General features: G+C 45.5%; 1 protein-coding gene across 4 annotated transcripts in view; it reads left to right on the forward strand.

Moving 5' to 3' along the window:
* The window catches only part of Fam227a (family with sequence similarity 227 member A), an 87506-nt gene that overhangs the window by 46633 nt on the left and 23992 nt on the right, over window positions 1–16881 (forward strand). For all 4 annotated transcript variants that reach the window (XM_029555071.1, XM_029555073.1, XM_029555072.1 and 1 more), the window contains 2 exons: window positions 10441–10598; window positions 11689–11841. In XM_029555071.1, coding sequence (XP_029410931.1) covers window positions 10441–10598; window positions 11689–11841 — 311 coding nt within the window. The remainder of the gene's footprint in view (window positions 1–10440; window positions 10599–11688; window positions 11842–16881) is intronic.

A 16881-nucleotide genomic window follows, 5' to 3' on the forward strand; every position in this document is an offset into this window, starting at 1 on the left:
GAAAGGCCCATACTATTCTCAAGGTCCCAGTTGGATTATGCTTTCTTTCATATCTCTGATGAACTCAGTCTTATCTGGCCCAGTGAACTGGACATCATATATTGCTTTTCTGCTTTTCTCATATCTAGTTCTCTCAGTAATGCATGCACCTCCTTTATAGTCCTCCAGCCACTGCTGTTCATGTTAGTCTTCCTTGGTGATGACCATGTTTCTTTAATGCCTTCAACCAGTCACCCCATTAAGGACTGGTCCCCCTGCATTATTGGCCTAGGTTGAACAGCGTATATTGCAAGGACGGATGGGTGGTTATATAACTCAGCTGTGAAGCTTCTGAAGGACTTAGACTGAGTCATTTGCTCCCATGTCCCATCTCTCACAAGCCACATGGCCAGGGGCTCTCTGCTTGCTTGCTTGCTTGCTTGTAAGTTTTTCCTAGTTTTAGCAGTTCTAGCATGGACTATTTCCTAGGTACAGCACAGTTAGTTTTGTTTTTTGGTTTTTTTCCTTTTTACTGTTATCTGTCTTTTCCTCTGAGTCCTTGGACTTTACACTAGTCAGTGTCCGCCTTTTCTCTCTGGCTCAGCAGCTGCGTCTGCCACGTGGCCTTTTCAGCTTTCCCGGCCTGGGGCACAGCTTTTATCATGCAAAGTGGTCTCTCTCTCTCTCTCTCTCTCTCTCTCTCTCTCTCTCTCTCTCCCCCCTCCCCTCTTTGTGCCGATCTGTTTGGGTTCAGAGCAGATAAAAGATTTTCTAGCCTTTGGGTAATCTTTAATAAATCTTCACATACCCATCCCCACATTTACACCATAGCTGTGGCCCATACTTCTGCGCGGATGGCTTCTTTTTATTTACAGATTTTTTTTTTTTTGTCTTTTTGAGACAGGGTCTCCTTGTAGCCCCAGCTGTCCTGGAACTCACTATGTAGACCAGTCTGGCCTTGAACTCACAAAGATCTGCCTGCCTCTGCCTCCCAAGTGCTGGGATTAAAGGCGTGAGCCACCACGCCCCACTTACAGATTTTATAATCCATTGTATAATCCATACACTATCCCTAACCCCATTAAGCATATGGGTTTTGATTGGCTTCTTTCCTGGATTTGGGACTCAGAGCCCAGCTGACCGGCCACAGGGGCAGCCAGAACAGAACAGAACAGCACTGCTTTCTCAGACCCGCATCCCCAAGGCTGTAGTGCCTTTATCGGGCCAGACTATGCCAGTTTTGTGACCCGAATTCCCTCTGGGTCTCCCGCACTATCAGACAAACCATATAATATATTTTATGTGCATTTATTAACAAAGGAATGAGAACCCAGTGCTTAGCCCCAAGCCTCAGGCAGCACGGCTCAGAGCCCGCCATATCAGATGGCGCCATGACTACCATAGTCTGCTAACATTCGCTCATGGCTCAGGGGCCAGCGATCTCGCTCCAGGGCCACAAGAGTCAGTCCATTCTGTCTTTGAGCTGCTGTGGCTGGCTGCGCGTTCCCCACACCACGTGCTACCCGGGGCTCCCAGCTTCCGTCCCAAGATGGCTCCCAGCAGCCCCTTCGTAATCCATGCTCCATGTCAGGCCCGCCTGTTTGAGGAACTAACCAATTGGGAGACACCCCTTTACCTACTGAGCCATCTTGCTAGCCCTACAGTCCCTTTTAAGGGATTTCTAGAACAAATAGCTTTTCCTGAGGATCTTTGTCCTGTCCAGGGGATCCGTAGGCCCATGTGACTCACTCTGTGGGAGGAAACGAACAATGGAATGTCTGGTGTTTATGAGAAAGCCTCCTGCTGTGAAAGTAATCTTAGAAGATGGTGTGTCCATCTCTTTTATCATGTGTCTTCCCATCTCTTTTGATGACACATCTCTTTGACATGGTCATGTACAGAGTTCACAGTCAAGAATTGTACAAATGAGTCACAGACACACACACACACACACACACACACACACACACACACACAGTCAGGCCAGCAAGATGGCTTGCTGCCAAGCCTGATGACCTGAGTTCAATCCCTGGGAAGGACTCACAAGGTAAGAGGAGAGAATCAACTCCTGCAAGTTGTTATGACCTCTGCGTTGACGCTGTGGCATGCATGCCCATACACACAGAGAATAAATAATAAACAGCTGTAAATTTTTTTAAATTTATTATTTATTTTATGTGTATGTGTGTATTGCCTGCATGTAGGTAAGTGCACCCGTGTCATGCAATGCCCTCGGAGGTCAGAAGAGGCTGTCGGATCCCCTGGGACACGGACAGTTGTTAGCTGCCATGTAGGTGCTGGGATTCGAACCCAGGTCTTCTGCAAGAACAACCAGCATTCTTAACTGCTGAGCCATCTCTCCAGCCCCACAACTGTAAATTTTAAATGGAAAAAAAAATTAAATTTACAATTTTATGCTATAATACAGTCATAGCTATCCTGGGATATAGCCCACAGGCCAGGGATGGACACTTATGGGTACGCTTTTAGAGCCAGGTTTAGACAGTTGTCTGTTACTGACCTTCCAGGCAGTTCAGGAAGTCACATCTTCTAGGGCCTGAGATACCACTCAGGTGCCATTCTTCTGGCCAGTAATTAAGGGCCTACTGGTACAGTCCTTTGTTCTATATGCTGCCGACTGCAAGATGGGCCCAGCCTCAGTTTTCTCCAGGCTGCTAATATCTAACTAGCTGCTTAACACACACACACACACACACACACACACACACACACAACTCCCTCTCTCCTTCTCTAGTTCTTTATCATAGATAGATCTCTAAGTAATTTTCCTTAATTTTTTTTGTTTTGTTTTGTTTTTTGGTCTTTTTGAGATGGGGTTTCTTTGTAGCCCCAGTTGGCCTGGAACTCACTATGTAGACCAGGCTGGCCTTAAATTCACAGAGACCCACCTGTTTCTGCCGGAGTGCTGGGATTGCTTCTGCACTTGCTGCTCTTGAAGAGGGCCCAAGTTTGATTCCCAGTACCCATGTTGGGTGGCTCACAGCCACCTACAACTCCAGCTCCAGAGGATCCAACACCCACTTTTGGCCTCCTTGGGCACCTGAGGCACATGGCATATACTCACACAGACATACACAAATAAAAAAAAATAAAATTTTAAAAAATGAATAAAAAGTAAGCTGGGCATGGTGGCGCACGCCTGTCATCCCAGCACTTGGGAGGCAGAGGTAGGCGGATCTCTGTGAGTTCAAGGCCAGCCTGGTCTACATAGTGAGTTCCAGGACAGCTGGGGCTACAGGGAGACCCTGCTTCAAAAAGAGAAAAAAAAAGAACAAAAAATGAACAAAAAGTAATATAAAGCCTGCCTAAGTTGTGGGTCTGGGCACAATGGTCTCTGTGGCCACACCTGGTCCTATTTTTCTTTTTTAAAAAAAAAATATTATTATTACTATTATTTTTTGGTCTTTTTTTGGAGACAGAGTGTCCCAATATCCCCAGCTGACCTGGAACTCACTATGTAAACCAGGCTGGCCTTGAACTCACAGAGATCCGCCTGCCTCTGCCTCCTGAGTGCTGAGATTAAAGGTGTGCGCCACCACGGCTGGCAAAAAAGATTATTTTTATTTTATGTGTATGAAAAGGGCATTGGATCCCCTGAAACTGTAGTTATGGGTGGTTGTTAGCTGCCATGTGGGTGCTGAGAACCAAACCTGGGTCCTCTAAGAGCAACCAATGCTCTTAACTGTTGAGCCATCTCTCTTGTCTCAATTTCTGTTGTTAGGGTCCGTGACTCCGTGGGTCTCTTCTGAAGAACAAATGCAAGAGTACGGAGATGCAAAAATCAAACAGAGTTTTACTAAACCAGCTGGCTAGGGCCGACCGTCCTTCCAAGACACGCAGGTCTGGTTAGGGCAATCGACCCTGAGACAATTTTAAGTAAAGATTATATAGGCTTTCACAACCATTACAGCGTTTATACAGCCAATAGTTTCAAAGCAAGCATTTCACAAACCAATAACTTTAAAACAAGAAAAAATGTTATAGCTCCCTTCAGGTGTCTCAATTGGGAAGAGATGCTTGGTATGTGCCTGGTACAACTCTTTCTTGTTATCTTGTGTAAGCAGACATGACATGACACAGAACAGGTCAGGCTCTGGGGGTTATAGCACTTTGCCTCTATCTTCGGATGCCTGTCTCTAGTTGAGTTAATTGGTTACAAGCAGTAAATTTAAACAAGCAGTATATTCAAACAAGCAGTAAATTCCTCTTTCCCTAACACTGTTTTTCTATAAATGTCTTTATTTTATCCTTATTCTTGGAAGATAGTTTTGTTGGGTACACAGTAGACCAACATAGGTTTGTTGGGTACACAGATGAACAGGTTTGGGGGCTTTTCTTTGTGGTGCTGAGTATGTCCAGGGCCTCACACATGGCAGGCAAGCACTCTTACACTGAGCAGGATCCCAGTCCTAGGCTAACAGTCATTTTCTCTTGGTGCATTGACAGTTTGGCTCCACCATTTTCTGCCTTCCATTGTCACTGTCGAGAACTCTGTGGCCATTCTAATATCTATAGCCAATCTGGTGTTTTTCTGATGGTTTTCAAAGTATTCTCCACCAACTTCCTACTGAAAAGCCATAGTGGTATACAAAAGTTGGACTGATCTTTTTTTTTTTTTTTTTTTTTTTTTTTTTTTTTTTTGACGGACACCGAGTGACCAAGAAGAACGCGAGAAGCAACATAGTTTTTTTAATTTTAAAGAGACTTTAGGGCTCTCCTTTCTTGTTCTGTGACCACATGACCACACTGTGCCCTATAGACAGTTCTGTCATGGTGCCTAGGTCGATGTGATACCTGTTATTTTCATTTTATCTTGCACTTTTTGGTTTTTTGAGACAGGGACTCCCTGTAGTTCCAGCTGGGCTGGAATTCGCTATGTAGACCAATCTGGCCTTGATCTCAGAGAGATCCACCTGCCTCTGCCTCCCAAGTGCCAGAATTAAAAGTGTGTGCCACCATGCATAGTGATACCTGTTATCAAATGTCCTTTTTTCTCAATAAATTGGGAGATCCCTGAAGATGCTGTTTTTAGCACCTAGGAAGGCCTGGTATAGAGTTTCAGTATCTGTTGAATGGAGGAAAGGATGGACAGAGACGAACTAGCAGGGCCTGCAGCTATGTGTCTGGCTAAAAAGCAATGGGAATTGACTGGCTGTGTAGCTCCACCCCTGTCACCTTGCAGTGATTCCAGCATACCTGGGCATTTTCACTCAAGCTGGAAGCTGAGCTCTACCTTGTGTTCTCTCTTCTTCCTGGGGCAAACAAACACTAATGATCACTCTTTTGCTGTTTCACATTGACAGAGCACCACTCTCTTCTCTTCTGACTCTGTTCTCCAGGAAAGCAAACCAACAGGTCAAAAGGATATCAGAAGCCAGAGCATGTGTGTCTTTTTTCCTGAAAAAAGTGAGCACATGATTGGAAATTTAAAATTTATTTTATTGTTTTAATTGTGTGTGTGTGTGTGTGTGTGTGTGTGTGTGTGTGTGTGTGTAGTATATACATATAAGTGCATGTGAATGCAGTGCACACAGAGGCCAGAAGAGGGCATCTGATTCCACAGAGCTGCAGTTAAAGCAGTTATGAGTTGCCTGATGTCTCTAGGAACTAAACTTGGGTCTTCTGGAAGAGCAAGAGTGATTAAGAACACTAACCACTGGGCCATCTCTTCAGCCCCAGGATTAGAGATTTAAGAGCAGAGGTGATTTAAAGTGGGAGAGAAGATGTGACTAAAACATCTTCACTTTATAAAGGTATCAGGGTAAAAGATGGGGTGTTTCTGATTGCAGACCCAGGTGGTGCCTTCAGGGAATCTCCTAAGGATGATTCCTGGCTAAGGAAAGCACCTTGTCAGTGTTTTGTCTGCATTTAAATTCTCTGCTGGAACCCAGTGTGGTGGCTCACACTCATAATCCCAACTCTCAGGAGGCTTGTCAAGAGTTCCAGGTCAGCCTGGGCTACATAGTGAGTTCCAGGGGAACGTGGGCTACAGCATGAAGTCCTGTTCTCAGAAAGCCTAAATAAAAACAAACAAACAAATAAATAAATAAATAAAATCTGCTGGAAACTCAGACCTCCATATGCAATGGGAAGAAAGCCAAGAGTCTGTTTCCTGTTTCTTTCTGGGAATAGTAGCCCCGAGGTCAGGGTGTTGGCAGGAGATGATAATGAATATTTATCAAACCCTTACTGACTCCCAGGTTCTGACCTCAGCCTCTCAGTCTGTTTCCCTTGACTGACTCAGACCTTTGAGAGAATTACTATGGCTGTTCTCAGATATTTTGGTGCGGAAAGAAACACACAGGAAAAGTAGCTATAAAGCTGAGTCTTGCATGCAGAGCCCTGTGATGCTGAGCCTGACTCTGAGCTGCTGAGCATTGCAGCCAGCACAGTCCCCAGGTACCAGGTGACGGTATCTTTGGTATCTTCCCCATTCCTCTCCTCCTTATGCCAACCCTTCCCACCAGCCTCACCAGTGTGTTGATTTCTATCTCTGGCACCTTCAGTCTTGTGTGGGGAGAGGCCTTAGGATGCTGACCAAGTCTGAGGCTCTCCCAGGGGCACAAGCTGGCAAGGGTCTGAGACCACCAAGTTTGGCCAAGTACTGAGGGTAGAAGATCTCTTTCTTTGTTTTGTTTGCTTTTTAAACTTTGTAGGATTGTGTGTATGTGTATATGATTGGGGGGCGCAGTGCCACAGAGCCCACGTGGAGATCAGAGAACCAACTTTGGAGTTGGTTCTCTCCTTCTACATGGATATGGGTTTTGGAACTCAAACTCAAGTTGTCAGGCTTGTACAGCAAGCACTTTGCACCTTTACTCCCTGAGCCATCTCACTAACCCCTATTTGTTTGTTCTTTGAGACAGAGCCTCACTGTGTAGCCCAGGCTGGCCTAGAACTCACTGTGTAGCCTTGACTGTCCTCAAATTTGCGATCTTCCTGTCTCCACCTTTGGAATGTTGGGATGGCAGGTATGCGCCAGCACACCCAACTAGGGTCATGGTTTTCTTGAACCTTCAGCATTGCTGCATACCAGTCACCACTGTCTAATCCCCCTCAGCATTTAGCAGAGGAGCTTTTGAGAAGGAGCAGAGCATGAAAGATGACAGGCAGGCAGCTTGAATATTGTCCTCTCTCACCAGTTGTGCTGCCTGTGCAAGTTTAACTTGAGTGATCTAGAGAATGGCAAATACAGTGCAATATGTTTTGGTCCTCAGTGCTAAGAGCTGGTGAGTTTACAGGAAGAAAGGAGATGAACCATTGAGTCAGAGTCTATGATCTGTCTCTGTGGGGAGGAGTTAGAATGGATGGTGGCAGATTTTAACAGCAATGAAAACCAGGAGGGACCTGAGGACCTGACGGGAGCCATGCAGAGGGCTGAGGGGAGCAGGCTGAGCCCCAGGGCCTCATGGGTGGCCCTGCCAATGATCCAGCATGTGATCCCAAAGTTTTCTAAGAAATATTTGCAGACCAAGTGCAAGCACTTGCCTAGCACACGTGAGGCTCTGCATTCCATCCCCAGCACTGCCAAAAAGAGAACAAGTATGATATTGGTATAATCTCTGTGTGTGGTGCACAAGCACACACACACACACACACACAACTTTTTAAAAAAATTATTTTTTATTTTATGTATATGTGTGTATTACTTGCATGTAGGTGAGTGTACCCATGTCGCAGAGGTCAGACAAGGTGGTCGGATCCCCAGAACTGGAGTTACAGACAGTTGTTAGCTGCCATGTGGGTGCTGGGATACGAACCTGGGTTTTCTGCAAGAACAATTAGTGTTCTTAACCGCTGAGCCATCTCTCCAGCCCCAACTTTTTTTTTTTTTTTAACAAGGTCTCACTGTGTTTCCCAAGCTGCGCTTGACCTGGAGATCCTCCTTCCTTGGCTTCTCAAGTGCTAGATATGTGCTCCACCACACACAGAGCCTTTCTGTAATAGTTTACTTTTTAATTCAAATGATAACCTTTGCCCATGGTAAAAATTTAAATAGTTTAAAAATTATTTATTTATTTGTGTGTGTAAGTCAGAGGACAACTTGCAGGAGTTGGTCCTCTCCTTCCACCATATGGATCCCAAGATCAAACTCAGGTCATCAGTAGCAGGCACCTCATCTTTATCCTGATGATCCATCTTGCCAGCCCCCAAATTCAAACAGTACTAAAGACTGTCTAACAGAAAGTTCATCTGTCCACACCACACCCCATGCCCACTATCCAGAGGTGAGCACCCATCTTTCTAGAAACATTTAATGCATGTCAAGAAATATAAACGTGTTTTGCACACACACACACACACACACACACACACGAATAGTGATTTCTTCCAGTTTGCTTTGTCAACTCAACGTATAGTAGCTAGTATGTACTAAGGTCTCTCTATACCTCAGATGTCATATGTGTTTATTCATTTACTCCTCACAGCCCTAAGAAGTAGATTTTATTTATTTCATCCATTTTATAGATAAGGAAACCGGAGCTCAGAAAAGGTAAGTGCTTTGCTTAAAGTCCAGTTGCTAGTAAGAGATACAGCCAAGGGTTTTTTGTTTGTTTTTGTCTTTTTGAAACTGTGTCACTGTATACCCCTGGTTGGTCTGGAACTCACAGAGATCCACCTGCCCCTACCTTCTGAGTGCTAAGATTACACACCACCACTCCCAGCAAAGCTAAGGTTTTTTTTTTTTTGTATTTTTAAGACAGGGTCTCCCTGTAGCCCCAGCTGTCCTGGAGCTCACTATGTAGACCAGGCTAAGGTTTTTTAAAAGATATAATTCATTGTTGGGCTTGGTGGTGCACACCTTTAATCCCAACACTTGGAAGGCAGAGGCAGGCAGATCTCTGTGAGTTCAAGGCCAGCCTGGTCTACATAGTGAGTTCCAGGACAGCTGGGGCTACAAGGAGACCCTGTCTCAAAAAGACAAAAATAAATAAATAAGTAAACAAACAAACAAATAAATAAAAGATTTCGTTTTCATCATGTGCATGTGTCTGCATACATGTGCACAGGTGAGTACAGTGCCCACAGAGGCCAGAAGAGGGCATTGGATCTCCTGGACCTGGAGTTAGAGGTGGTTATGAGTCACCTAACATGGGTGCTAGAACTGAATTCAGATTCTCTACAAGAGCAGCAAGTGCTCTTAACTGCTGAACCATCTCTCCAGCCTCTGTGCCTAACTTTTTAAGCAGTTGCTGAACTGTTTCCCATGGCATATCTCTCATTTTCCCCATGCCTGGGCATCTCAACTCTCCACATTCTTGTCAGTATTTATTTTTCCCTTTGTCTTATCATACTATCCTAGTGGGTGTGGCAGAGCCCCCTCTTTGCCATTTGACTTGCATTTCTTTTATTGGCTAATGAGCACTGCTTCATGTACTCACTGGCCATTTGTATGTCTTCTTGGAGAAATGTCTGTGCAAGTCCTTAGCCTTGAGTTGTTTACCTTTTGATTGTTGGGTGCTAAGAGTAGAGGCAAGATTTGAAGCTGAGCTCCGAGTCCAGATGCCCCGCTTTATCTCAGATGCAGAGGAAGGACTGTGGGAGCACATGAGGACTGTCACCTGTTTTTACAATGGCCCCCTGTCTCTTAACCTATTGAATCATTTACATGTCTTATTAATGGACATGTGGGAACTTTCAGTCTTCACTGTTCTGAACACTGCTGCCTTAAATATCATTTTTATGTTCATGTACATGTGTGTGCTATATATACAAGTACATATGGAGGAAAATCTTAAAGAAGTTGAATTGCTAGATCAAAATAGATACATGTTAAATTGTTCTCTAATGAAACAGTACAATTGGAATCCACACCAGTGTGAGAGTGCCCATGTACTGCGCCTATTTTGTCCACTGTCAAATTATTTCTTGCTGTCCTGGTGGGGGCAGAATGGTCATTTTCACAGTAGACCATGCCTGAAACTGTTTTCTTTATTTCGGCCATTCTGTTAGGATGTATTTTAAAGCTGGACTTATTGGATCAGGGGGCACAAGTGCTTTTTCATTCCTTAGGAGGTGTTAAGCGTGGTGTCTTAGCTATTTTTCTTGTTGCTGTGACAAAATACCCTGACTAAAGCAGCTTAAGGGAGATTGGGTTTATTTTGGCTCACAGTTGAAGGCTCAGTCCATCCTGATGGGGAAATGAAGGCAGCAGAAGCTTGGGGCAGCTGATCACATCGCATCCGTAGTCAGGAAGCAGAGAGCGACAAGTGTTAAGGGTTAGCTCGCTTTCTCCATTTTGTACTGTCCAGGACCCCACCTACAGGATCTTCCCTCATCAGTTGACCTGATTAAGATCTCTCCCACAGGCAAACCCAGAAGTTCATAGTCCTTCACAGATGGATGTGCTTGGAGACCTGTCCCGTAAGTAATTCTAAATCCTGTCAAGTTGACAATACTAACCATCACACGTGGCAATCTCCTTTCTCTTCGCCTCAGTCTCACCCTGCCTGCAAAATCCCAGAGATGACTTTCAGCCACTTCAACCTTTATGGGAAGAGCCCACTGATCATGTGCTTCTTTCTCAACTACTCTAATCTGCTGCAGCAGGGCCAGGACGTGCTGATCACCAGGAGAGAAAAGACAAAGGTCATCTCATATCCTTGTCACCAGGTCCCTGCAACCTCTTCACAGCAGAAGGGGTTGGGGAGAAGCATCCAGGCCTTAATACACAGCCTGGCACACAGTGGGTGCTCAGTAGGAGTAGCCATTAGTATGAGCCTCTGGGAAAGTACTCATGTGAGCCTTGAAGTCCCTAGGGCCTTGCATCCTGGTCCTCCTGCTTCTGTCTCCCAAATGCTAGGATTACAGATGTGTATTACTGTGCCTGGCTCAATTTTTTTCAGCATATAAACTAGAAATAGAGTATGAAGTTGGGTGTGGTGGTTTGCGCCTATAACACCAGCACCCGGGGATGAGGCAGGAGGCTCACTCTGAGCTTGAGGCCAGCCCAGACTACATAGCAAGATCCTATTTCAAAAAACCAAATCCAAACAAAGCAGGAACTGGAGAATGTGCCCTTGGGTCTGCAAAGAGAGGGGTGTTGGAGCCCCTCCTCCTTGACATTGTGATGACATAGTTTTTCAGACTGCCTAAGGAAGCATTTTCTGGTACCCTACCATGGACAGGAGCAGAAGGGCTTTCTGACAAAGTGGACTCTTCCTGTATAAGGAAACAGGAAGTGGGAAGGAGATGAAGGAAACTAACCTCTACAGAGCAAGCAAATTTATTAGAGAATAAACCTGAGCAGGCACTCCCCTCCATGGCCTGGCGGCCAGAAGAGGTGGGCACCCTCTAGTGGCCCGGGATCCTGAGGAAGAGCAGCCTCTCTCATAGACTCAGGGTTTTTCTATCTTTCTCCCTTCAGGGAGGAGGAAAGGGCTGGCAGTTGCGGCTGTGTCATATGGAGAGGGCAGTTGCAGGGTGGGCTATAGTCATGCAAGATGCTGGGTTTTGGAAAGGATGCAACCAAGCTAGGAGCACTCAGGACCTCGTATTTCTCCATCAGCCTGCCTCTCTTCCTTCAGGCAGACCATGGCCAGCAGCAGAGGATCATTGCCTATGTGGATTGTGGTCACCTCCTTCAGAATCCCCAAACTCCATGCTTTCCTTTGCTCTCCCCATGTACTAGTCCCAGGCCACTAAGTATATCAACATAGCAAGCCTTTCCTTGACAAAAGTATCCACTGACTCTACCCCAACCTATGCTGATGTCATCAGCATGACCTTGAAGAACATGGAGAAGCACAGGAAAAAACTTGGGCAGCTGACCTGGCTACACAGAAATGAGTGGAAATATTTTAACAATTACCTAAAAGAGCTGGAAGAGAACTTTGAGAGGTAGGAAGGTGTGGGTGCAGAGCCACAGTGGGACACCAACCACTGCAGCTCGCCAGCAGAAGTTTTATCGGGAATGGGTCAGGTAGCTACCCGCTCACTAATTTCACTGAGCATGGCCAGAATAGAAACAGCTCATTCACACAGCCTGGATCTTTTCTTTAAAAAGTTACTTTTGTCAGGTTGGGTGTGGTGGCACACACCTTTAATCCCAGCACGCAGGAGGCAGAGGCAGGCGGATCTCTGTGAGTTCAAGGCCAGCCTGGTCTACATAATGACTTCCAAGACAGCTGGGGCTGCAGGGAAAGTTACTTTTGTCACTGGGTGTGGTAGCTCACAGTTGTAATCCCAGTTCTCAGAGGGGCTGAGACAGGTGGATCTCTGCCTGGTTGACATAGCAAGTTCCAGGCCAGCTGGGGCTACAGGGAGACCTTGTCTCAAAAAAACCAAACCAAACTAAAAGAAAGAAAGATACCTAATAAGGGTTGGTAAGATAGTTCAGTCAGGAGGACCTGAGTCTGATCCCGAGAACCTACATAAAAACTGGGTGTTGTACCATATTCTAGTAATCCAACTCTAGGGAGGCAGAGAAAGGCAGATCTTTGGTTCACTGGCCAACCAGTCTAGCCTGATTGGTGAGCTCCAGCCAATGAGTGATCCTGTCTCAATGGAGGTAGATGTTAATTCCTGAGGAGGACACTCAAGGTTATCTTCTGATGGTCACATGCCTGTGCACATAAGTGAATATACACACATGAATATGCTTATGCACGTAAAGATATATAACTAAAAAAATTATTTTGCTGGGCATGGTGGTGCACACCTGTAGTCCCAGCACTTGGGAGGCAAAGGCAGGCAGATCTCTGTGAATTCAAGGCCAACCTGGTCTACATAGTTCCAGGACAGCTGGGGCTTACAGGGAGACCCTGCTTCAAAAAGACCAAAAAAAATTTTTTTTATGGATTGCCTGCATGTATGTGAGTGCACTATGTCGTGCAATGCCGCAGAGGTCAGAAGAGGGCTTCAGATTCCCCTGGAACTGGAGTTAAGGATGGTTCATAGCCACCATGTGGGTGCTGGGACTCGAACCCAGGTCCTCTGCAAGAGCAGTCAGTGCTCTTAACTGCTGAGTCATTTCTCCAGCCCCAAGATATATAATTTTTTATGGATGAAGTGATATGGTATATAGAATTTGCTTTAGAAGAACCCATTTGGAATGGGCACAGAGTAGGAAATAAATGACCTGACACTGACCTCATGGCAATATTTCCTGGAGCTAGGTCATAGTGTATGGTGTTAATTCTATCATTTAAATTTTTTTCTCTGTGTGTGTTAATGTGGGTGTGTGTATATGTGTGTGTTCACATGTGCACATATGCACATACATGCATCTTGAGGCCAGAGGTCAACATCCAGTGTCTTTTTACATCTGGTGTCTTTTTTTTTTTTTTTTTGGAGACAGGGTCTCCTTGTAGCCCCAGCTGTCCTGGAACTCACTATGTAGACCAGGCTGGCCTTGAACTCACAGAGATCCGCCTGCCTCTGCCTCCCAAGTGCTGGGACTACAGGTGTGTGCCACCACGCCTGGCAACATCTGGTGTCTTAATCAATCTCTACTCCCCTTTTTTTTTTTTTGAGACAGGGTCTCACTGTGTAGCACTGGCTGGCCCAAAACTCACTATATAGATCAGCCTGGCCTCAAATTCACAGAGATCCACCCACCTCTGCCTCCCAAGTGTGAGGATTAAAGGGATTTTCCACCACATCCAGGTCACTTTTTAAAAGATGATTATGTATGTATGTGTGCATGTATGCTAGTGTGTACGTGCATGTAGACCAGAAGAGGGCACCAGGTCCTCCTCTGTAACTCTCTGCCTATTATTTTCAGGCAGGGTCTCTCCCTGAACATAGGACTGTGTTTTCTCTGTAAGGCTGGAAGTCAGAAAGCCCCAAGCAATCCTCCTGTCTGATGCCCAGCTTGTTATGTGGGTGTTGACTTGGTCCTCATGATTACACAGCAATCACTTTTAACTGATGAAGCATCTCTCCAGCCCCTTCTCGGAGGGGAGATCCTCTCAGATCCTCCTGTCACTGCCTCCCCAGCACTGACACATGCCACTGTGCCTGACATTTTACGTGTGTTCTGGGAATCTGAAATCAGGTCCTAATGCTTGTGCAGCAAGCACTTTACCAAATGAGACACATCTCCAACCCCCTGCATGTCTAAACATTTAATAGCAGAAGAGTGCTGTTCTGCTTTGGTTTTGAAATGGTGGCCATGTCAGAATAAAAGGTAATGAATGGCCATGTGGAGGTGACTCTTAGATGAGCTGGGTCTCCCTGGGACGTTTGTTGCTGCTTGTTTCTCCAGTGAAGCATAGGTCAGGAGCACTGGCATTGATGTTGACTGAAGTTCTGCCTCTCTCTTACTTTCCATGTAAATTAGGCTCATCATTTAGCCTGTGGAAGGTGTGGAAGCCTCTTCACAATACCTGCCTTTTAGAGTAGGTATGTGGTAAGGAGATAACTAGACTAGCCCAGTGCCTAGCTCAGAGGGAGTTTACAGTCAGTGTTAGCTAGTGAAGGAGACCCAATGGCACCCCAGCACACAACAGGCTCCAGCAACCAAGGTGTTTTCACTGGAAAGCTTGCCTCAGGGAGGCAGGGAGCCACCACAACCCTTAGAGAAGCCATCCATTCCATAGTTGGGTGGAAAAGAAGCCTGTCTGCCCTGCACACGGGATGTGCTGAGGAGGCCAGGGCAGTTGCTGCTAGAGAATTTCGTTTCCTTGTGAGTTCAGAGCACAGAGCCTCTAGCATATCTGGATCATTCAGGATTCAAAGTGCTGTTAGAAATACTCCTGGAAATGTTCCTGCGTTTGCTGCTGTTACACAGGGAGACTCCACTAGGCAAGATACAACTTGAAAATTATGGAGCTTCAACATGTCAAAAAATGGTCATGCAGAAAGCATGGAGAACCAGGTCCAGTAGTGTCAGCCTGTAGTCCCAGATGAGACTGAGGCAGGGTGCCGGGGGAAGGTGACTTGAGCCCAGGAGTTCAGTTACAACCTGGACAAGGCAAGACCCATTCTCTGAGGGGTGGGGGTAGGAGAGACTGTGATGTGTGTGTGTGTTTTGCAAAATCAAAGAACTACAGAGCATCCATGTTTTTCTATGATCCTAACAAGGACAGAATTTTTTGCTTTTTTTTTTTTTCTTGGTCTCCCACTGCAAGCAGAAGTAAACCCTAAAGCATTTTCTAAAAAGTTGTGACAGAGATTCTAAATAAGAGTATTTTGTCAACTTATTTTTTTCTTTTGGTTTGGGGGGAAAAAGCCAGAATAGTCTATATTTATTCATTTAGGTGTGTGTTTGTGTGCTGATGTGTACACATGCCTCATGTGTGTATCTCAGTGTGTATGCAGAGGTCAGAGGAAAACTTGCAAGACTTGGTTCTCTCTTTCCACCACGTGGGTTCCATGATGGAACTCAGGTCATTAGGCTGTGTGGCACGTACCTTTGCCCAGTGAGTCAACTCACAGGCTCCCCTTTCTCTCTTTCCTCTTCTCTACCCTTGCTTACCCTCTCCTTTCTTCCTTCCCTCCCTCCCTCTCCCCACCTCTCTGTCAGCTGTTTTTATGTTACCCAGGCTGGCCTTGAACATCTAGGTTCAAGTGATCCTCTGGACTCCAGGTATGTGCCACCATCCCAGCTTATGACTGTTTATGAACTCATGGAAACATATATTGATGCCTGTTTTGTTTGCCTTGAATAGTCATAACCTGATTCTTCCTCAGGACAATGTCTCCTTATGAACTCATGGAAACATATATTGATGCCTGTTTTGTTTGCCTTGGATAGTCATAACCTGATTCTTTGCCGGTCCCAGCCGGCCTTAGATGAACAGCACCTGAAAGGGGGAGTGAGGATTGAAAGAAAAACAAGAGAGACAGAAAAGATACTTGGGAGGACTGTCAGTAGAGACTGCAGCCCCGGTTTATTTTAGCTCAGCCTTCTTATACAGCAGAACATCAGATAACCACAGTTTACTTAGCTCAATTAGCTTCAACAGCTCTTTTTTACCACCTTTATCTGAGGGTTAAGGAATGGTCAAATACTTGTAGTGAATTCCACCAATTAACCATCTTCCCTAAATTATCAGCACATTCCTCCTGACTATTTGAGGGTCAGGGAGCGGTCAGATCAAAGGCTTCTTGGATCCTTTTGTTTACCACTAATGCCTCAAGGTCAGGTATTGTGAGGCTCTCCAGAAAACTTCTTCCTCCTGAATGGGCAGGTTAAGTACTGGTTTGCATGACACAAACTCAGTAAATGAGGCTGCTGCAGGTCAATGATTAGCAGCTCTTGACATATCCCCCTTCCTTATATAATTTTAAAACCCCAGATTATGCCTATCTGGGACAGAAGGACCATGCCTGGCTTAGGTTGTCTTCTGCCAGAGCAAAGCCTTACCCATCATTGGCATGTAGCTTCCATCAGCTACGCCCTGTCTTAGGTTGACTTTCTCTCAGAAGATCTTACCTGTCTTTGACTATCGGCCTCTGTTAGGGGAGGGAGCACAATCTCATATCATGCACAGCTGCCTTGACTTGCCACAGGATTTCACAAATAACTTTACTGCCACCAGTTGAAAACAAAGACATAGGAGGAAAAGCATGCCAAGTCCTGCTAAACCACTCACAATGGACATGATAGAAGACCACGATGGTAAGGTGGCTCTCAGCTTTTTTAGAATATCTGCTGCTGCTTACAGGGTGGAAATGCTTATGGAGAAAATTTTCCCTCTATAATCTCTTGGCAGTAGCACTTTGGCATTGGTACAGCATCCACCTCGTCCCACAAGCACATGGTCATCTACTTGTACACACTCAGACATTATCATTTTTAACAAAACAAATAGGCAACCAGCTTTCTGATCCTGAATGATTAAAATCCATCACCATTTGCATCATCAGGTGTTTTGAAGCAGGCTGAACAATTAACCAGAGTCATTCACAGTCACTACTATCTCTTTTTCTTCC

Source organism: Nannospalax galili, unplaced genomic scaffold (assembly GCF_000622305.1).
Source record: "Nannospalax galili isolate Female #2095 unplaced genomic scaffold, S.galili_v1.0 scaffold445, whole genome shotgun sequence".
Lineage (NCBI taxonomy): Eukaryota > Metazoa > Chordata > Mammalia > Rodentia > Spalacidae > Nannospalax > Nannospalax galili.